At 43.3% G+C, this 22,839-nt stretch overlaps 1 protein-coding gene across 1 annotated transcript in view; it reads left to right on the top strand.

Annotated features, from left to right (window-relative positions):
- The first annotated feature begins 9,679 nt into the window (after positions 1 to 9,679).
- LOC139549427 (solute carrier family 25 member 36-A-like) overlaps positions 9,680 to 22,839 on the top strand; it is a 29,536-nt gene continuing 16,376 nt past the window's right edge. The window contains exons 1-3 of the mRNA XM_071359918.1: positions 9,680 to 10,135; positions 15,298 to 15,462; positions 16,513 to 16,590. Coding sequence (XP_071216019.1) covers positions 10,095 to 10,135; positions 15,298 to 15,462; positions 16,513 to 16,590 — 284 coding nt within the window. The 5' untranslated portion in view covers positions 9,680 to 10,094. The remainder of the gene's footprint in view (positions 10,136 to 15,297; positions 15,463 to 16,512; positions 16,591 to 22,839) is intronic.

Raw genomic sequence — 22,839 nt, forward strand, 5'->3', positions numbered from 1 at the left:
AATAATGGAACATCGGGTCTCGGACCAACAGGTTCTAACAACACACTCACTACACTGACACTTTCACACAAACCCACACACACATATACTACATCTGCACACACACTCTACATAACACACACACATATTGACGCCACACACAAAAACACAGACACACACACACATACTTTCACATGCTGCTCTGTTCCTTTTTTACTATTATTGTCCATACTGTATCTACCTAAAATACCTCGTACCCCTGCACATTGATATGGTACTGGTACTCCCTCTATATAGCTTCATTCTTGTGTATTTTTATTCCTTGTGTTATTACTATACCTTTTCTTATTTTTTAAAACAGCATTGTTGGGAAAGGGCTCGTAAGCAAGCATTTCACGGTTATGTCTACACCTGTTGTATTCGGCGCATGTGACAAATACAATTTGATTTGTTTTGCATATGCTATTCTAAAATAACTAGATAACTGGTGCAGCCTAATGAACTCATATTGTACATTGGCTCAAAGTAATAGTCCCTGACACATGAACCTGTGTATTACATGGGTCAGTTTCAAAGTCATTTCAATTGAGAATCTTAGATTCCTTTTTAGTACAAGAGCCCTAGGAGAACTACTACACTGTACCCACATCCAAACACTGGCTACTGTGTGTTTCCTAAATACTGGGGAAGATCATGAGATATCACAGTGACTCCTGGCAGAAAGATTACAAAGCTTTAATCTTATTCTGATGAGGGGAACAAGTTCTCAAGCTCTCCCTCTGGCTCTATGCCAGTTTTTGTAACTGTATTACAAGTCCAGAGGATGTGTGCTGCTCACACACACACAGCATACGGAAGTCAGGATACACCTCCCTATCTTGCTAAGCCTACAGGGAAAGGATTATTACATAAAAAGTGGTAATGGACATCCACACGGTCAAAATCACTGCAGAGTAATTCCATAAGGACTCAGTGCTATTTGAGCATCTACAGATGTAGGATCTTAATTTGAGCCAGTTTGCTACAGCGGGAAAATAATCATGCAGCAACAGGAAATGTGAATTATTATGTGGATTATAATTAATGTACATTTTTTAGGGGTTGATGCATTTTTTGTTAGGGCAAATCCAGTCAAACATTTTAAAGTGGAAATTACAAACTTTTAATGCCTTTTTAAACCTTGAATACACTACAAGTTTGCATTTCCAGTTGTGCAGGAAAATTCTCACCAATAAAAGAGTGATCAAACTACGTCTGCAGTAAGAAACATCCAGCGGATTTTGCTCATAACTCCTCTACCGGGCCAGCCGGGTACAACCAGTCATTCAGGGTCTTCTGGAGACCACCATAGACATACAACTTCTGGAGAACCAGCAACTTCAAGAGGACAAGGAATTGTTGCACTAAACATGTGATTTATGGTATCCACTAGCTGATCTAATGGCTGACGCTTGAATGCATTGTAGAATTAAGGGCCAAACAATACTAGCAACTACAGCTATGCTAATTGAACCTGGCTATAGGTTGTAAATGGACAATGGTTCAGATTGTCTTCTGCGGACTTGCACGAGAAAGGGTAATACAGTTGGGGTCAGTGACCACTCATGGCTCACTCTCTCTCTCTCTCTGTCGTCTGTACAGGAAGCAGTCAGTCAGTAACATGATTAGTGTAGAGCACCATGTGGCACATGATCTGGCCTTGTTAAATTGCAGCTTTAATTATAAAACCAAGTGGCGTACGCATTTTATTCTCTAGCTCAAATGAGTAAACTGCATTTTGTCCTTAACGCCAGAATGGTGCAAGTCACCTCCCAGATGCAGTTCACTTGCACACACAATCTCTGTATACCTCTCTCATCCAAAGTATTCAGGTCATGTACCCCCACCATTATGAAAACAAATGTATAGAGGCGAAATCAACTTTAGCTTGCTATACCAACATTGTGGTCACCAATGTCCCCAAATCCTCCTACACACATCATCCGTAAGATGCATACTACCAGCATAGCCTTATTTTAAAGCCCACTTTGGGATTGGTTTGTTTTATGTGCAAAAGATCTTAGTTGGTTACATAATAACTTTACATGAGGGAGGTCAATGTGTCTTTCTGCATGGGCACATTCCCCTATGGCAGTGGTATTCAAACTTTTTCAGCGGGGACCCCATGTTTTCCACCAGAATTTCTAGGGACCCCATTTTTTTCACAAAAAATTCGAGACCACACCACACCCCACCCCAAATCTACTGACACAACTTTAAAATCGTTACATTTCTATTTTTACATCAACAAATAACCTTCAATTCATTACATTTTCAAAATGAAAAGAAAACAATTTAGTTAGAAAATATGTATTTTTTCAAATGAGCTTTCTCAACCCCACTGCAGACGGTGACTTTGAATACCACTGCCCAGGACAATGTATTCAGATCTCTAGGGTAGGGCAACGGATAACTCACAATCTACACCTTCTGTGACCTTTTGGGGAATTAGGCCTACATAAAATGATGGCGTAGTAAGTTTGTCCTTGGAGAGTACAGTAGCCTATGTGTTCAATGAAAGTTATTTCACAACTTTAATTAGTTAATTATTTCAGATACAGATTTCAAAAGGTAAGCATGTTATTCTCCAGCTCAAATGAGTAAACTGCATTTTGTCCATAAAGCCAGGATGGCTCAAGTCACCTCCCAGATGCAGTTCACTTACATTCACACGCACGCAATGTAATGTAATGTATACGCTGGGAGTCGGGGGAAAAAGTGCAGGTGGTGACTTTAATAATAAACGGAACAACAACAAACACGAGTAGCATATAGACATGAAACACATAAGCAATACTGTCTGGTGAAAAAACCAAAGGGAGCGACAGATATAGGGAAGGTAATCATAGAAGTGATGGGGTCCAGGTGAGTCTCATGAGGCGCAGGTGTGCGTAACGATGGTGGCAGGTGTGTGTAATAATAAGTAAACTGGTGACAATGAGCGCCAGAGAGGAGGTGCAGGAGTAGACGTAACATGCAAGTGGATGTACACACACAATCTCTGTATAACTCTCTCATCCAAAGTATTCAGGTCATTTAGGGTTTCCCAAACGGTGCACGTTTTGGTTTTTGCCCTAGCACTACACCGTTGATTCAAATAATCATCAAGCTTCGATTATTTGAATCAGCTGTGTAGGTTTAGGGCAAAAACCAAAACGTGCACCCCTTGAGGTTCCGATGACTGAGTTTGGGAATTGTAGGGCTAAATCAATTATAAGTAGCATGTTATACCAACGTTGTGGTTACCAATGTTCCAAATCCTCCTACACACATCATCTATAAGATGCATACTACCAGCATAGCCTCATTTTCAAAGCCCACTTTGTGTTTGGTTTGTTTTATGTGTAAAATATCCTAGCTGGTTACATAACAGCTTTCCATGAGGGAGGTCAACATTATTGTGTGTGTGTGTGTGTGTGTGTGTGTGTGTGTGTGTGTGTGTGTGTGTGTGTGTGTGTGTGCGATATAGGATGCCACGGGTGTGCTTTTTCTCACTGGCCACTAAAACAAGGACCTTTTCAAGGCGGCCATATTGTTTTGGTTGGTAGTAGTCCAGCTGAAATATTGACATAGAACCACACAGTCAGACTTACTTTCCAACCATTCAGTTCAAGAATGAGGTCAAAATGATATTGCATTGCAAAACAGTGACATGCATAACATTTCACTTTAGTGATCTTTGTCCTTTCTCAATAAGTTCTAACTTTCACTAACCTCTAAATCATAGACTTCACAAGCCTTCTATGTCAAGCATTATAAATAAGAACTCCCCTGCATTTCAACTTCAATGTTCATGTCAGTTACGCACTTACAAAGAATAGGAGTTGCAGCAGTTCAGAGAACATGGACGTGTATAAACAGACAAGTTATGCCTTCTCTAAGACAATCAAAGAGACAAAACGACAGTACAGGGACAAAGTGAAGTCGCAATTCAATGGCTCAGATATGAGACATACACTACCGTTCAAAAGTTTGGGGCCACTTAGAAATGTCATGGTTTTCCATGAAAACATACATAAAATAAGTTGCTAAATGAATAGGAAATATACAGTGAGGGAAAAAAGTATTTGATCCCCTGCTGATTTTGTACGTTTGCCCACTGACAAAGAAATGATCAGTCTATAATTTTAATGGTAGGTTTATTTGAACAGTGAGAGACAGAATATCAACAAAAAAATCCAGAAAAACGCATGTCAAAAATGTTATGAATTGATTTGCATTTTAATGAGGGAAATAAGTATTTGACCCCTCTGCAAAACATGACTTAGTACTTGGTGGCAAAACCCTTGTTGGCAATCACAGAGGTCAGACGTTTCTTGTAGTTGGCCACCAGGTTTGCACACATCTCAGGAGGGATTTTGTCCCACTCCTCTTTGCAGATCTTCTTCAAGTCATTAAGGTTTCGAGGCTGACGTTTGGCAACTCGAACCTTCAGCTCCCTCCACAGATTTTCTATGGGATTAAGGTCTGGAGACTGGCTAGGCCACTCCAGGACCTTAATGTGCTTCTTCTTGAGCCACTCCTTTGTTGCCTTGGCCGTGTGTTTTGGGTCATTGTCATGCTGGAATACCCATCCACGACCCGTTTTCAATACCCTGGCTGAGGGAAGGAGGTTTTCACCCAAGATTTGACGGTACATGGGCCCGTCCATCGTCCCTTTGATGCGGTGAAGTTGTCCTGTCCCTTTAGCAGAAAAACACCCCCAAAGCATAATGTTTCCACCTCCATGTTTGACGGTGGGGATGGTTTCTTGGGGTCATAGGCAGCATTCCTCCTCCTCCAAACACGGCAAGTTGGGTTGATGCCAAAGAACTCCATTTTGGTCTCATCTGACCACAACACGTTCACCCAGTTGTCCTCTGAATCATTCAGATGTTCATTGGCAAACTTCAGACGGGCATGTATATGTGCTTTCTTGAGCAGGGGGACCTTGCGGGCGCTGCAGGATTTCAGTCCTTCACGGCATAGTGTGTTACCAATTGTTTTCTTGATGACTATGGTCCCAGCTGCCTTGAGATCATTGACAAGATCCTCCTGTGTAGTTCTGGGCTGATTCCTCACCGTTCTCATGATCATTGCAACTCCACGAGGTGAGATCTTGCATGGAGCCCCAGGCTGAGGGAGATTGACAGTTCTTTTGTGTTTCTTCCATTTGCGAATAATCACAGAAAATGTTGTCACCTTCTCACCAAGCTGCTTGGCGATGGTCTTGTAGCCCATTCCAGCCTTGTGTAGGTCTACAATCTTGTCCCTGACATCCTTGGAGAGCTCTTTGGTCTTGGCCATGGTGGAGAGTTTGGAATCTGATTGATTGATTGCTTCTGTGGACAGGTATCTTTTATACAGGTAAGAAACTGAGATTAGGAGCACTCCCTTTAAGAGTGTGCTCCTAATCTCCGTTCGTTACCTGTATGAAAGACACCTGGGAGCCAGAAATCTTTTTGATTGAGAAGGGGTCAAATACTTATTTCCCTCATTAAAATGCAAATCAATTTATAACATTTTTGACATGCATTTTTCTGGATATTTTTGTTGTTATTCTGTCTCTCACTGTTCAAATAAACCTACCATTAAAATTATAGACTGATAATTTCTTTGTCAGTGGGCAAACGTACAAAATCAGCAGGGGATCAAATACTTTTTTCCCTCACTGTAGTTAAGATGTTGACATGGTTGAAAATAATGATTTTTAATTGAAATAATAATTGTGTCCTTCAAACTTTGCTTTCGTCAAAGAATCCTCAATTTGCAGCAATTACAGCCTTGCAGACCTTTGGCATTCCAGTTGTAAATTTGTTGAAGTAATCTGAAGAGATTTCACCCCATTCTTCCTGAAGCACCTCCCACAAGTTGGATTGTCTTGATGGGCACTTCCTACATTCCATACGGTCAAGCTGCTCCCACAACAGCTCAACAGGGTTGAGATCCGGTGACTGTGCTGGCCACTCCATTATAGACAGAATACCAGCTGACTGCTTCATCCCTAAATAGTTCTTGCATAACTTGGAGCTGTGCTTTGGGTCATTGTCCTGTTGTAGGAGGAAATTGTCTCCAATTAAGCACCGTCCACAGAGTATGACATGGCGTTGCAAAATGGAGTGATAGCCTTCCTTCAAGATCCCTTTACCCTGTGCAAATCTCCCACTTTACCACCACCAAAGCACCCCCAGACCACCACATTGCCTCCAACATGCTTGACAGATAGCGTCAAGCACTCCTCCAGCATCTTTTCATTTTTTTCTGAGTCTCACGAATGTTGTTCTTTGTGATCCGAACACCTCAAACTTAGATTAGTCTGTCCATGACACTTTTTTCCAATCTTCCTCTGTCCAGTGTCTGTGTTCTTTTGCCCATCTTAATCTTTTCTTTTTATTGGCCAGTCTGAGATATGGCTTTTTCTTTGCAACTCTACCTAGAAGGCCAGCATCCCGGAGTCGCCTCTTCACTGTTGACGTTGAGACTGGTGTTTTGCGGGTACTATTTAATGAAGCTGCCAGTTGAGGACTTGTGAGTCGTCTGTTTCTCAAACTAGACACTAATGTACTTGTCATCTTGCTCAGTTGTGCACCGGGGCCTCCCACTCCTCTTTCTATTCTGGTTAGAGACAGTTTGCGCTGTTCTGTGAAGGGAGTAGTACACAGTGTTGTACGAGATCTTCAGTTTCTTGGCAATTTCTCACATGGAATAGCCTTAATTTCTCAGAACAAGAATAGACTGACGAGTTTCAGAAGAAAGGTCTTTGTTTCTGGCCCTTTTGAGCCTGTAATCGAACCCACAAATACTAATGCTCCAGATACTCAACTAGTCGAAAGAAGACCAGTTTTATTGCTTCTTTAATCAGAACAGTTTTCAACTGTGCTAACATAATTGCAAAGGGGTTTTCTAATGATCAATTAGCTTTTTAAAATGATAAACTTGAATTAGCTATCACAACATGCCATTGGAACACAAGAGTGACGGTTGCTGATAATGGGCCTCTGTACACCTATGTAGATATTCCATAACAAATCTGCCGTTTCCAGCTACAAGAGTCATTTACAACATTAACAATGTCTACAGTTGTAACGGCAGATTTCCAGAGGAGGTGTAGCAGGGATCGGACCATGACGCAGCGTAGTTATTGTTCATCATGTTTAATAATGACAAAACCGTGAACACTACAAAATACAAAATAACAAATGTGGCAAAACCGAAACAGTCCTATCTGGTGCATAGAACACAAAGACAGAAGACAACCACCCACAAACCCCAACACAAAACAGGCTACCTCAATATGGTTCCCAATCAGACAACGCAAAACACCCGTCTCTGATTGAGAACCATATCAGGCCAAACAAGAAACCCACATAGAAACAGACAACATAGAATGCCCACTCAGCTCACGTCCTGACCAACACTAATACAACGAAAACACAAAAGAACAATGGTCAGAACGTGACAACAGTGTATTTCTGATCAATTTGATGTTATTTTAATGGACCAAAAATGTGCTTTTCTTTCAAAAACTAGGACATTTCTAAGTGACCCCAAACTTTTGAACGGTAGTGCATATACTTTGGATACCATTATAAGACACATCATTGCACAATGTATGAATCACTAAATTGTCTGTCACTCCCAAACAGAAGACAACTGCATTGGTACCAATTCATTTGTAAATGTATCAACTGAAATGTCCCTGTATATAGTGTATTAAGGAATACTTAACTTTACAAGACTCACACTACTCCTTTCAACAGCAGCAGAAATGACAAATTCCAAGGGTACGTCATGAAGTTGGAGTAAGATCTTTAAGATACAGGCACAACTGACTGGAATAATTTACCTATAGAAATCAGACCATTACAATCACACAGTGATGTTGAGATAAAACTGTTTTAACTAATAGAAACATCCCCATGTGAAGATATTTGTAAATATGTATGTATTGTATGTCTCGTCGGTGCATGGACTCTAGAAGATGTCAAAAGCGTTCCACAGGGATGCTGCCCCATGTTTACTCCAATGCTTCCCACAATTATGTCAAGTTGGCTGGATGTCCTTTGGGTGGGGGACCAGTCTTGATACACACGGGAAACTGTTGAGCGTGAAAACCCCAAGTGTTGCAGTTCTTGACACAAACCGGTGCGCCTGGCACCTACTACCATAATCCATTCAAAGGCACTTACATGTTCTGTCTTGCCCATTCACCCTCTGAATGTCACACATACACAATCCATGTCTCAATTATCTCAATGCTTAAAAATCCTTATTTAACCCGTCTCCTCCCCTTCATCTACACTGATTGAAGTGGATTTAACAGGTGACATCAATAAGGGATCATAGCTTTCACCTGGATTTACCTGGTCAGTCTATGTCATGGAAAGAGAAGGTTTTATTAACGTTTTGTACACTCAGTGTATATTATAGGTACTTAGTTTTAGTAGTTGTATTAGTAGTTGTAGCAGTAATTGTACTATTTTGTAGGCCTATTAGTAGTTATATAAAACTTTTTATGCTACTAATGTTCATTTATTTTAATATTAAATTGTTATTATTATTATTCAACAGCAGTTGCCATATTATTATTGTTACTAAGTATTGCAGGTAAAAAAAAAAAACATTCGGACACTTGAAAACGAGGTATATCTCAAGAGATTTCATAAAAATTACAAATAAATAAATAAACTGTAAATAACTACTGCTGTACACACCTTTCCTATTTACAGCCTACTGTCTATAAACACCATCGTATACATATATTTTGTTATATTCCAGACTCTGAGATTGCTTGTTCAGATATTTCTTAATTGACATTTTGGGTATTTGTGTATATTGTTTTGTATTGTTAGGTACGCTGCACTGTTAGAGCTAAAAACATAAGCGTTTCGCTGCACCTGCGATAACATCTGCAAAATACACTACATGACCAATGGTATGTGGACACCTGCTCATTGAACATCTCATTATAAAAATCATGAGTATTAATATTGAGTTGGTCCCCCTTTGCTGCTTTAACAGCGTTCACTTTTCTGGGAAGACTTTCCACTTGGGAAATTGCTGCGGGGACTTGTGTGCGGCTGCTCGGCTATGGAAACCCATGAAGCTCCTGACTTAACAGTTTTTGTGATGACTTTGCTTCTAGAGGCAGTTTGAAACTCGGTAGTGAGTGTTACAACCGAGGACAGACGATTTGCTACACGTTTCAGCACTCGACGGCCCAGTTCTGTGAGCTTGTGTGGCCTACTACTTCTCGGCTGAGCCGTTGCTTCTCCTAGACGTTGTCGCTCCAAGATGCTCCCACAGCACTTTTGGGAAGCTCTTGCAGGGCCTAAAACTGACCTGTGGAGCGGTGCCAAGTTGAAAGTCCCTGAGCTCTTCAGAAATGCCATTCTACTGCCAATGTTTGTCTATGGAAATTGCATGGCTGGTGTGCTCGATTTTATGCATGTGTCAAAAACGGGTGTGGCAGAAATAGCCGAATACACTACGTTGAAGGGGTGTCCACATACGCGACCAATACAATTTGTATTTAATTGATTTGAAGCTTGCTGTAGCAAAGCACGAGCACGCTTCCATTCAAAGCCTGATCACGTGAAAAAGTAGTGATGGGGCGGGATTAAATAATGTACTGCTACACATCCGCCAATCACAGCCTTTGTTTTGCGGCTTCCCATTCGACGATAAACAGTCGGACCTGTCGCTGTAGCATTCGGTGAGGCAAGGGGTGAAGGCGAGCAATGTAAGAGTCAGGCTGAAGGTGTGTCGGGGTATAAGTATATCACAACGAATTGGATTCATTCACTAGACAAATACATCCACCATGGCAAAATAGTATCCCTGTTAACACGGAGAAGACGCAAAGTCACTGTCGTAACCGCGAAGTTTTCAGTCAGGGGAAGGCAACGGTTAGCCTGGGAAGCTAGCTACTGTAGCTAACGCGTTACATATACTCGCTTTTGCTAGCAACTGACCTCCACCACAACACGGCGCATTGGTCTAGTGATCAATAAGTTACCCATTCATTGTCGTCAGCCCCCCTTGTCTCCGAACCCAAAGTGGTGCCCTGCGTCCGGGTCCTGGGAATATGAGACAGAATGAGTCAGAGAGATACCCTAGTTCATCTGTTTGCTGGAGGGTGAGTATCATGGCTAATCGCTAGCTAGTAATACAGTCCAGTGTAACGTTAGTTACCATCATGGAATGGAAGACGAAACTAGCTAGCAAGCTATATAAAATGCAAAGATGTCTAGTTGGCTAGCACGTTAGATGCTGCTAGTCTAGACGTATCCATGATGATGTGCCTGCAGCAGCTGTTTTGCTAGCTAACATTAGCTAGCTGAATTCAATGACATAACTGACGCTGTCTGGTTTTGGTAGGGAAATCTATTTCCCGGTACTATGTAGAAGTTTTTCACCCACATAACATTGCCAGCTCTTCAATTGTATACGAGTTTTGTTATTACCATTGTCCGACTATTAGCCATAACCCACGCGGATGCACTCGTTTTAGCACGTGCGCTCGGATGCCATTGTTTTGACCTTATTTCACATATTCTGACGTTAGCTAATGTTAACGTTGCCTGTCATCCTTTACTATCAATCTATTGAGATAATCGTGCAACTAAAGAAAGAAGGAAGTCTAACATTGTGGTAAGCCGTAAACTATCCGGTTTCTCTCAAAGAGGTATAAGGGGTTTCTCTCATAGGCATCTGATCAAGATGCGGCGTCAGAACCAAAACAAATGCCCTCCAAGGTCATACCATGGTCAGCTATAAATTACCTGAACTGCCACAGCCGATGGGGAAACTCTTCTCCGATTAAACCATTCTAGCTACGCAGCCCGAAGTTGTAATGGTAAATACATAGTAAGGATGCTCACAATGTGTTGGTGTGACATTGTAGCGAGCTAGCCCAAGATGTGCTCGTAAAGAGCCTAATGTTACCGTTACTCCTTAAGGTCCAAGGTATGCTAATTTCAGAGGTAGACTGGCTTTGGCAGCCAAATATTCCACCAAAACGTGAATCGATTCGAAATTACCACAAGGTTCTAGAAACATAAAGCCCTCTTCTTTCATATAATATCAAAATAATTTAATAAATGCAAAAAAACACTTACTGTACTCTGTTTTAACCAGCCTTCTTTCATTACACTCATGTGTCTGGAGCATGCCTAATTAGCACAGTAAACATGGCTGTAACATTTGAGATATGGCAGTGAGGCAACACTAACCCTATATATAGGTGTGTATCAATTTAACCTTTTGTTTTTAGAAGGGGAAAAAATCTTGCTTCCAAAACTGTACTTCAATGATGCTTGTTAATGTTCAGACTGAGAGTCAGGGCTTTTAACAAAACTTTCCCATACAGAAGACTCCTTTGTCCAATGACTCATGTGTATTGTAATGGAACTGAGATTCAAGACAAGGGCTAGATGAGGACTTGATTTGTTATATAGACTCTTACTATGCACATTCATATGGACAATTGCGTGACCAACAGATGGGGTGTTTTAAAGATTATGTTGAAGATTTCAGGACTCACGTTTCAGCTGGTTCGCTGTAGTTTGTGTAGGCGCATGCTGAGCTTGAGGCTTCAGGGCAAGAAGCATTCCTGCATGTGTTGCTCACAGACTCATGGCAAAAGACAGAGATGGATGAATAGAGAGCAAGAGAGCTCCTGAATGCTTGTAAACGAAGGCACATGGACAATTTCAGCTCAGACAACCAGTTGTGTAATGTCTCAGGGAGGGTTGGAAGACCCCTACAGTATGTGGTATGAGAGTAACTTGACATCAATACATTAGTGTACCTCCATATTCCTTCCAGAATTGTTATCGTTAGATCATGATGGGCTGTAGCCTAATCAACAGGGCTGGAGTTCCCGACATCACATACAATTATGTTTTTATAAAAGAAAACGTATTTCAGCACCCAAAGAATAGCCTGCATTCACACAGTACAATGTCATTTACACAGTACTATTTTTGGGGTGCTGCATTTGTCCTGTGTAAATGCGGGTTGTTCTTTGGGTGCTGAAATCTGTAGTTTTTGAATAAAAACATAATTTTATGTGATGTTGGAAATCCAGGCAGCCCACAGTAGTCGCTGCTCAACTCCATCGTAAATCGTAGAGTTGAGTTTAATCGGATAGTCCTTTCCCTGTAACTGTGTCATGCGGGTTTCCAGAACATTTGGCTGCATCTCAAGTCTTTTATTGTCTCCTATCTTTTTATTGAACTCATAATAAAAAAACACAAGGGTTTGTGGCATTACACATGATAGACATATTGAGTAATATGCCTAGACATGTTCTCCTTTCCTTCAAAATAACATCAGTAGCTTGACATAGGACTATTGGTCCCAGGTAAGGAAGAAATAGTTTAGCCCTGCACCCTCCCTTTGTTTACCTTTTCTAATGTTCTCCACAGTGCTCATGCTCTGTCGCAGTCCACATGTGCCAGGCGTGTATGTCGGCTTCCCTCAGTTCCACCTCTGTTTACTGTGGCCATCTCCCTCTGTGTCTGCCTCAATAGAATTATGGATTAATGATCAACCATCATACCAACAGCGTTAGGCCTGTATCTGTTTTCTACTCGGGTTTGGCTGAAAAGATTCCCTCACTGTCTTGTCATTCACACTTATCTGTGTCTTTTCATAGTTTACGATACAACACAGGGCAATTGCTCGGGGCTAGGTTATAAACACATACTTTCTACTCGCCATATTTCCCCCAAAGGACTCGTAGAACTTAGTCTACTTCTTTCAAATCATCCCGCTCCCATTGCGTTCAAAACCGTGTTGTATTCATGAGTTCCTATAAAGAAGCTCAGACTCACAGTCAATGGTAGCCTGGTCATTTGTGTGCTTTTGGAAAGTGTTAGGTCAAATTAGGTGTGTGAAAGGTACTGGCACAAAGTATTTGTTATTGCATTTATTCATTCCAGCCGAGAACAGTTGTCCTCAGACGGAGGGCATTACTGTGCTGACTCGCCAAGCCTCCCCTAGTCTCCACACGGATCCACAAGCCTCCCCCCTAGTCTCCACACGGATCCACAAGCCTCCCCCCTAGTCTCCACACGGATCCACAAGCCTCCCCCCTAGTCTCCACACGGATCCACAAGCCTCCCCCTAGTCTCCACACGGATCCACAAGCCTCCCCCCTAGTCTCCACACGGATCCACAAGCCTCCCCCCTAGTCTCCACACGGATCCACAAGCCTCCCCGCTAGTCTCCACACGGATCCACAAGCCTCCCCCCTAGTCTCCACACGGATCCACAAGCCTCCCCCTAGTCTCCACACGGATCCACAAGCCTCCCCCCTAGTCTCCACACGGATCCACAAGCCTCCCTCCTAGTCTCCACACGGATCCACAAGCCTCCCCCCTAGTCTCCACACGGATCCACAAGCCTCCCCCCTAGTCTCCACACGGATCCACAAGCCTCCCCCCTAGTCTCCACACGGATCCACAAGCCTCCCCCTAGTCTCCACACGGATCCACAAGCCTCCCCCCTAGTCTCCACACGGATCCACAAGCCTCCCCCTAGTCTCCACACGGATCCACAAGCCTCCCCGCTAGTCTCCACACGGATCCACAAGCCTCCCCCCTAGTCTCCACACGGATCCACAAGCCTCCCCCTAGTCTCCACACGGATCCACAAGCCTCCCCCCTAGTCTCCACACGGATCCACAAGCCTCCCTCCTAGTCTCCACACGGATCCACAAGCCTCCCCCCTAGTCTCCACACGGATCCACAAGCCTCCCCCCTAGTCTCCACACGGATCCACAAGCCTCCCCCTAGTCTCCACACGGATCCACAAGCCTCCCCCTAGTCTCCACACGGATCCACAAGCCTCCCCCCTAGTCTCCACACGGATCCACAAGCCTCCCCCCTAGTCTCCACACGGATCCACAAGCCTCCCCCCTAGTCTCCACACGGATCCACAAGCCTCCCCCCTAGTCTCCACACGGATCCACAAGCCTCCCCTGGTCTCCACACGGATCCACAAGCCTCCCCCCTAGTCTCCACACGGATCCACAAGCCTCCCCCCTAGTCTCCACACGGATCCACAAGCCTCCCCCCTAGTCTCCACACGGATCCACAAGCCTCCCCCCTAGTCTCCACACGGATCCACAAGCCTCCCCCCTAGTCTCCACACGGATCCACAAGCCTCCCCCCTAGTCTCCACACGGATCCACAAGCCTCCCCCCTAGTCTCCACACGGATCCACAAGCCTCCCCCCTAGTCTCCACACGGATCCACAAGCCTCCCCCCTAGTCTCCACACGGATCCACAAGCCTCCCCCCTAGTCTCCACACGGATCCACAAGCCTCCCCCCTAGTCTCCACACGGATCCACAAGCCTCCCCCCTAGTCTCCACACGGATCCACAAGCCTCCCCCCTAGTCTCCACACGGATCCACAAGCCTCCCCCCTAGTCTCCACACGGATCCACAAGCCTCCCCCCTAGTCTCCACACGGATCCACAAGCCTCCCCCCTAGTCTCCACACGGATCCACAAGCCTCCCCCTGGTCTCCACACGGATCCACAAGCCTCCCCCCTGGTCTCCACACGGATCCACAAGCCTCCCCCTGGTCTCCACACGGATCCACAAGCCTCCCCCCTGGTCTCCACACGGATCCACAAGCCTCCCCCTGGTCTCCACACGGATCCACAAGCCTCCCCCCTGGTCTCCACACGGATCCACAAGCCTCCCCCTGGTCTCCACACGGATCCACAAGCCTCCCCCCTGGTCTCCACACGGATCCACAAGCCTCCCCCCTGGTCTCCACACGGATCCACAAGCCTCCCCCCTGGTCTCCACACGGATCCACAAGCCTCCCCCCTGGTCTCCACACGGATCCACAAGCCTCCCCTGGTCTCCACACGGATCCACAAGCCTCCCCTGGTCTCCACACGGATCCACAAGCCTCCCCCCTGGTCTCCACACGGATCCACAAGCCTCCCCTGGTCTCCACACGGATCCACAAGCCTCCCCTGGTCTCCACACGGATCCACAAGCCTCCCCTGGTCTCCACACGGATCCACAAGCCCCAGATCCTCTGGATTCCTTCCACCGTGTATTTCTGTAATGGAATCAGCACCTTCCAGACAGATAGTTTGTCTGCTGCTTTTCTCAAGCAGCTGAGCAATATTTGCTGCCACCTCAAAAAAGCACACAATTCTACGTCTGTCCTTGTAGCTGTTCCATCAGTTTGTGTGGGTTGTTTGCTCTGACACGCTCGCTCTCTCTACCCTTTCCCATCCATCCCTCTGTTCTCTCTTTGCTCTCCTCTAGGTGTGGGGGAACGGTAGGAGCCATCCTGACCTGTCCCCTGGAGGTGGTGAAGACCAGACTACAGTCATCCCACATCACACTCTACGTGTCTGGGGTGCAGCTCAGTACCGTCAATGGGCCCAGCGTAGCACGCATGTCCCCTCCAGGACCCCTGCACTGCCTCAAGTGGGTATTATGTTCTGCCTGCACAACTTGATTTACTAGCATTGTCATACTAACATACAGTCTATCAGCTCACAAGATCAAACAGGCGTAGGCTTTTATTTCAATGTCTAGGGATGTTTATTGTTAACCATCAAACACTACAAATACTATACTTTATGCTTGTGTTATTGGTTTAGATTGTTTTGTGATTTATTACTGTCATTGCCCCCTAGCTTTGCACATTAAACTTCACAGTAAACAGTTCTAAGTAGTCTAACGTGTAGAAGTCTCAAGAAACCAGAGTAAAAATTAGCTGGTCTATTTTGGGTGTTTACGCGCCCTCCGCTTTACCCCCTATCCCCTCGTGGGGTTTGGCTGCTGGATCCCTCCCTCCACACACAACCCCGTGTTGTTGTTTGCTCTGGCCCATGTCTCCTTGGCAGGCAGAGCCATGTGGACTAAAATCCAACTCCTAGAGCGCCCCTCTCTCTCTCCTACCTTCAGGAAAAGGCCTGTCTGGGGATCTGTAGCCTACCCCAGCAGCAGGATATATCCCATCACTCCTATCATACATCATGTTTTTCTCTCTACAAGTTGTTGTTGCAAGTCTTTCGGCAGACCCTATTCCTACTTCATTGTTATGAACTCCACTGAAGTTTCAGTCAAAAGAATGCACATGGACAATTTCAGCTCAGACAACCAGTTGTGTAATGTCTCAGGGAGGGTTGGAAGACCCCTACAGTATGTGGTATGAGAGTAACTTGACATCAATACATTAGTGTACCTCCATATTCCTTCCAGAATTGTTATCGTTAGATCATGATGGGCTGTAGCCTAATCAACAGGGCTGGAGTTCCCGACATCACATACAATTATGTTTTTATAAAAGAAAACGTATTTCAGCACCCAAAGAATATCCTGCATTCACACGGTACAATGTCATTTACACAGTACTATTTTTGGGGTGCTGCATTTGTCCTGTGTAAATGCGGGTTGTTCTTTGGGTGCTGAAATCTGTTGTTTTTGAATATTTGTGAGTGGTGGGTAAGGGAATTCTGTTTTTGTCTTCAGGTTGATTCTTGAGAAAGAAGGAGCCCGCTCTCTGTTCAGGGGCCTGGGTCCTAATCTAGTGGGTGTGGCCCCCTCCAGGTAAGCGCCTAACATTACCAAAAAATAGTAGATTAATGAAATTGTAGTACTGTATGATAATTTCATATTTCAGGATAAACAATATCACCAACCACATTTCCATCTAACTATTTCATGCAGATTAATTACCTGACGCATGAAAAAAGTCACAACTGGGCTGATGGAAACATTAAATACCGGTACAAGTTTATATATGAAGACAGACAATTTGTTCATTCGACATGATGGGATCTTTTTGTCGGTAAAATGGATTATGCGAGAAATGGTGGTGGAAACGCCACTATGCGCAAATATTGATATAATAACCATCATTTTGAAGTAAACTTGGAGTCGTGATGACATGGTTGTGGTCCTCCCACTACCACTCGGGAAGCATGCAGTTTATTAGGCTACAGATGAAATAAGATGTTCTTCACAGGGTGGTGAAAGTGGACGGTGATGAGCTTGATGCTCCTTCCCAATAAATATTGAGGGTCTTATTCTGGTGACATGATTATCGATGCTTGGCTGCTGTTTGACAAATACAAAGAATACAAAGCTCTTATCCATAATAATCTCATAATGTAGGTAGCCTACCCGCACTGTATCTGCGAGCTGTTGGCTAGATCGCATGTGCCAAGACTAGTGGACACATTTGCTATATAGCGCAACAGTTTTTGTGACAAAACCATCAGTAAAGTTGCAAATGCGATGGAAACCCATTTAACTTGTATTTTTCATTCGGTACATGGGAATTTAAGGGTAAAAGTAATTTTTATGTGCACTGTCATCACGCACAGCTTTTTATCTGCAAAAGTCCGTTTGATGAAAACGGATTATTTTTTATTTTTTTATACAGAGTTTAGAATATTTACATGTAAATCTGTCGCAAATTGAATGGAAACGGAGCTGAGCCAAATCATATCTCATTCCAATTGCCCCAAAAGTGATTAAAGTTACGGTCCAGTGAAAATCTCACTTTTAAAAGTTCATATATTCTGTTAACTCATACCCAAATATTGTTGTTTACTTGTCCTATACTCGTATTTGTGGCCAAACATAAATTGGGGGGGAAAAACACTTCAAAAACCCCATCTCAAACAGACGTTTCAAAAATGCCATTTCCTTATATAACATGTCATGTTGGCTCATTGGCTGAGTTGGCCAATCAGCACTCTACTCGCATGGATATTTTTAATGACCGGTATACGCCCACACCATTCTGTTGTTGGGGTACGCCCACACCATACCAACGCAGAAGTAGCTTTTTGACATAATTTAAGACATCCTTTTAATGTTGAAAGGCGATATCCCAAGTATAAATACACTAAAGTACACACACAGTTTTTATTGTCATTTAAACATTTTTTAGCAAAATGGTGCTATGGTGCAAAATTGTGTAATGTCTACATTTCAAAGAGTAGGAAATTCAAGGAACATGATTTAACTCCTATTTTAATTAAGCAATAAGGATAAGCGGCAGTGCTGTATCATGAATACAGTCACAGGTAAATGGCGTTATGGGCCCGACGCGATGATATAGCATTGCCTTACTGCTTTCCTAAAACTGTTACCAGCATATTAAAATAACAATGAATTGTGTATTTTTATTAAAACGTTATTTTGATAAGTCAATTCATACAATTTAATTCTTCCTCCAGAAGATACAGTCCGGGCAAAAATCTTGTTAGTTATTTTGGTCATGTTGCTACAGATGAGACCCAATAGTACATTCCTTTTGCATAGTTGCTATGCAAAACAAAATAGTTGCTATGCAGGCTGGATAATGTACTTGTCACTTGCTAGCTAGCCAACTTCAGCTAACTCAGTCACATTGAACCTGGAATGACAGTACACTAGCTGCATTTTTGTTTGGTTGAGCTTCTTTTCTATTGGCGTTTACTTGTGATAATGACGTTGATGTGTGATTTTGACTGGCTCAGGAAAAAGTTGTCTCCTTTCATCTGGGCACTGTTTAATCTATGTGTGCTACTACAGAGATCAAAATCCAACAGTTAAACATTGTTTCCAAGGTCAGACAGGCAAGGCTTATATTAACCCCCGCCATACCAAACTATATGCTAGGCTGGAAGCAAGGGGAAATGATGTGCAAGTTGAAGTAAATGCATGAATTCAGACAGCAACAAGAATTCTTATTGAGGTGCAGGGCAAATTTTCAGATGGAATTGTTAGCGGGCATAGGTGTTTCTGTGATAGCCAATACAGCACGGTTTGGAACGCTGCTCGTCCAATCAGCATCCAGGATCCAAACAACCAGTTTTATAATTCATTATAGGTCATATTTCACAGAAATCTAGAAACACTGGACAGTTATTTTAATGATAAAAATGATTCCATCATATTCTGTTCCTAGTCATAGTTCAAAGTCTGAGTCTCACGCTAATGTTGTGATGCAGCAGAGGTAAAAACAGAGCAGCATTCTTTTCATGTCTACAGTGCATTTGGAAAGTATTCATACCCGTTGACATTTTCCACATTTTGTTACATTACAGCCTTATTCTAAAATTGATTAGATTGTTTCTAAAAACAAATATATATATATATATGTATTCAGACCCTTTACTCAGTACTTTGCTGAAGCACCTTTGGCAGTGATTACAGCCTCAAGTCTTGTTTCGTATGACTCTACAAGCTTGGCACACCTGTATTTGGCGAGTTTCTCCCATTCTTCTCTGCAGATCCTCTCAAGAGCTGTCAGGTTGGATGGGGAGCGTCGCTGCACAGCTACAGTGCCTTGCAAAAGTATTCATCCCCCTTGGCGTTTTTCCTATTTTGTTGCATTACAACCTGTAATTTAAATGTATTTTTATTTCATGTAATGGACATACACAAAATAGTCCAAATTGGTGAAATTAAATGGGGGGAAAAATACTTGTTTCAAAAAAATAAACAGAAAAGTGGTGCGTCCATATGTATTCTCCCCCTTTGCTATGAAGCCCCTAAATATGATCTGGTGCAAACAACTACCTTCAGAAGTCTCATAATTAGTTAAAATAAAGTCCACCTTTGTGCAAACTAAGTGTCACATGGTCTGTGACATGATCTCAGTATACATACACCTGTTCTGAAAGGCCCCAGAGTCTGAAACACTACTCAGCAAGGGGCACCATGAAGACGAAGGAGCGCTCTAAACAGGCCATGGACAAAGTTGTGGCGAAGTACAGATCAGGGTTGGGTTATAAAAAAATATCTGAAACTTTGAACATCCCACGGAGCACCATTTAATCTTTTATTAAAAAATGGAAAGAATATGGCACCAAAACAAACCTGCCAAGAGAGGGCCGCCCACCAAAACTCACAGACCAGGCAAGGAGGGCATTAATCAGAGGCAACAAAGAGACCAAAGATAACCCTGAAGGAGCTACAAAGCTCCACAGCAGAGATTGGAGTTATTGTCCAAAGGACCACTTTAAGCCATACACTCCACAGAGCTGGGCTTTATGGAAGAGTGGCCAGAAAAAAGCCATTGCTTAAAGAAAAAAATGAGCAAACACGTTTGGTTTCACCAAAAGGCATGTGGGAGACTATGGAAGAAGGTATGTCCTCTGGTCAGATGAGACTAAAATTGAGCCTTTTGGCCATCAAGGAAAATGTCTGGTGCAAACACAACACATCTCATCACATCGAGAACATCATCCCCACAGTGAAACATGGTGGTGGCAGCATCATGCTGTGGGGATGTTTTTCATTGGCAGGGACTGGGTAACTGGGCAGAATTGAAGGAATGATGGATGGCACTAAATACAGGGAAATTCACAAGGGAAACCTGTTTCAGTCTTCCAGAGATTTGAGACTGGGATGGAGGTTCACCTTCCAGCAGGACAATGACCCTAAGCATACTGTTATAGCAACACTTGAGTGGTTTAAGGGGAAACATTTAAATGTCTTGGAATGGCCTAGTCAAAACCCAGACCTCAATCCAATTGAGAATCTGTGGTATGACTTAAAGATTGCTGTACACCAGCGGAACCCATCCAACTTGAAGGAGCTGGAGCAGTTTTGCCTTGAAGAATGGGCAAAAATCGCAGTGGCTAGATGTGCCAAGCGTATAGAGACATACCCCAAGAGACTTACAGCTGTAATTGCTGCAAAAGGTGGCTCTACAAAGTATTGACTTTGGGGGAGGGGGGGGGGGGTGAATAGTTATGCATGCTCAAGTTTTAAGTTGTTTTGTCTTATTTCTTGTTTGTTTCACAATAACAAATATTTTGCATCTTCAAAGTGGTAGGCATGTTGTTTAAACTCCCCAAAAATCTATTTCATTTCTAGTTTGTAAGGCAACAAAATAGGAAAAATGCCAAGAGGGTGAATACTTTCGCAAGCCACTGTATTTTCTCTTCAGAGATGTTTGATTGGGTTCAAGTCCGGGCTCTGGCTGGGTCACTCAAGGACATTCAGAGACTTGTCCCGAAGCCACTCCTGCGTTGTCTTGGCTGTGTGCTTAGGGTTGTTGTCCTGTTAGAAGGTGAACCTTTGCCCCAGTCTGAGGTCCTGATCACTCTGGAGCAGGTTTTCATCCAGGATCTCTCTGTACTTTGCTCTGTTCATCTTTCCCTCGATCCTGACTAGTCTCCCAGCCCATGCCGCTGAAAAACATTCCCACAGCATGATGCTGCCACCCCCATGCTTCACCGTTGGGATGGTGCCAGGTTTCCTCCAGACGTGACGCTTGGCATTCAGTCCAAAGAGTTCCATCTTGGTTTCATCATACTAGAGAATCTTGTTTCTCATGGTCTGAGAGGCTTTAGTTGCCTTTTGGCAAACTCCAAGCGGACTGTCATGTGCCTTTTACCGAGGAGTGGCTTCTGTCCGGCCACTCTACCATAATGGCCTGATTTGGTGGAGTGCTGCAGTGATGGTTGTCCACCTGGAAGGTTCTCCCATCTCCACAGAGGAACTCTGGAGTTCTGTCAGAGTGACCATTGGGTTCTTGGTCACCTCCCTTACCAAGGCCCTTCTCCCCCGATTTGCCAGTTCTATTTAAGAATGTTTGACGCCACTGTGTTCTTGGAAACCTTCAATGCTATTTTTTTTGGTACCCATACCCAGATCTGTGCCTCGACACAATCCTGTCTCAGCACTCTATGGACAATTCCTTCGACCTCTTGGCTTGGTTTTTGCTCTGACATGCACTGTCAACTGTGGGACCTTTTATATAGACAGGTGTGCCTTTCCAAATCATGTCCAATCAATTGAATTTACCACAGGTGGACTCCAAGTTGTAGAAACATCAAGGATGATCAATGGAAACAGGATGCACCTGAGCTCAATTTGTAGTCTCATAGCAAAGGGCCTGATTACTATGTAAGGTATTTTTTCTAAATGTCAAATTTCTAACCCTATTTTCGCTTTGTCATTATGGGGTATTTTGTGTAGATTGAGAACAAAAATGTATTTAATACATTTTAGGATAAGGCTGTAACGTAACAAAATGTGGAAAAAGAGAAGGGTTCTGAATACTTTCCTACTGTATACACACACACACACACACACACGTGTTGAAACCCTCATATTAAAGGTAGACTCAGTAAAATGACGTTGCCACAGGCAGCACCGGAGATATTGAGATGAGCAAGATACAATACTTCGCTGTCACACACAGTATCTGTGCACGGGTTCGCTTCACGCTGTTCATAGCATGGTAGCCAGGGCACCAAAACAGCAGAGAAGTTGACCCTCATGCTTCAACACTCTTAGCTGTTGCTTAAATTGACCCACTATCCTGTTTACTTTCTGCATCTACATCATATCGCTGAGTCTACCTTTAAACACCAATGGTATTCACAAAGTTTATATGTAGAATAATATTTGACAACTTTTTCAATCCATTTTGTTTATTTTAAAATCAAATTTATATTTGTTCATCTATTTTACGTGTTAAGGCCACACAGAGGACCATAGACTATTAGACACCTGTGATAATCTAAGTTACCCAAAAGAGCAGCTAGATATCTTGATATATTACTTAACATCCTTGATAGATACCAAAATTCTGGTAGTTGACTGGTAAATGTCAAAAGTTTCCTGTAGTATATCCTCCCTTTACAACCCTAATCTAGCCTAGACTATGTGGAAGGAGCTACTATTAACATTATCTGACATTGACCCACTGGCGGTCAACTGCACTGTCTTTGAGTTGTCAGTTGTGGGAATGTCTAAGGGGTCACGTTGTTTATAGAGTCAAAGAGTTCTGGGAAGTTACTGTCACTATAGTGTTTGGGGTCATCAAGTTGACAGGGATCCATTTTA

This window comes from Salvelinus alpinus, chromosome 22, assembly GCF_045679555.1.
Source record: "Salvelinus alpinus chromosome 22, SLU_Salpinus.1, whole genome shotgun sequence".
Classification (NCBI taxonomy): domain Eukaryota; kingdom Metazoa; phylum Chordata; class Actinopteri; order Salmoniformes; family Salmonidae; genus Salvelinus; species Salvelinus alpinus.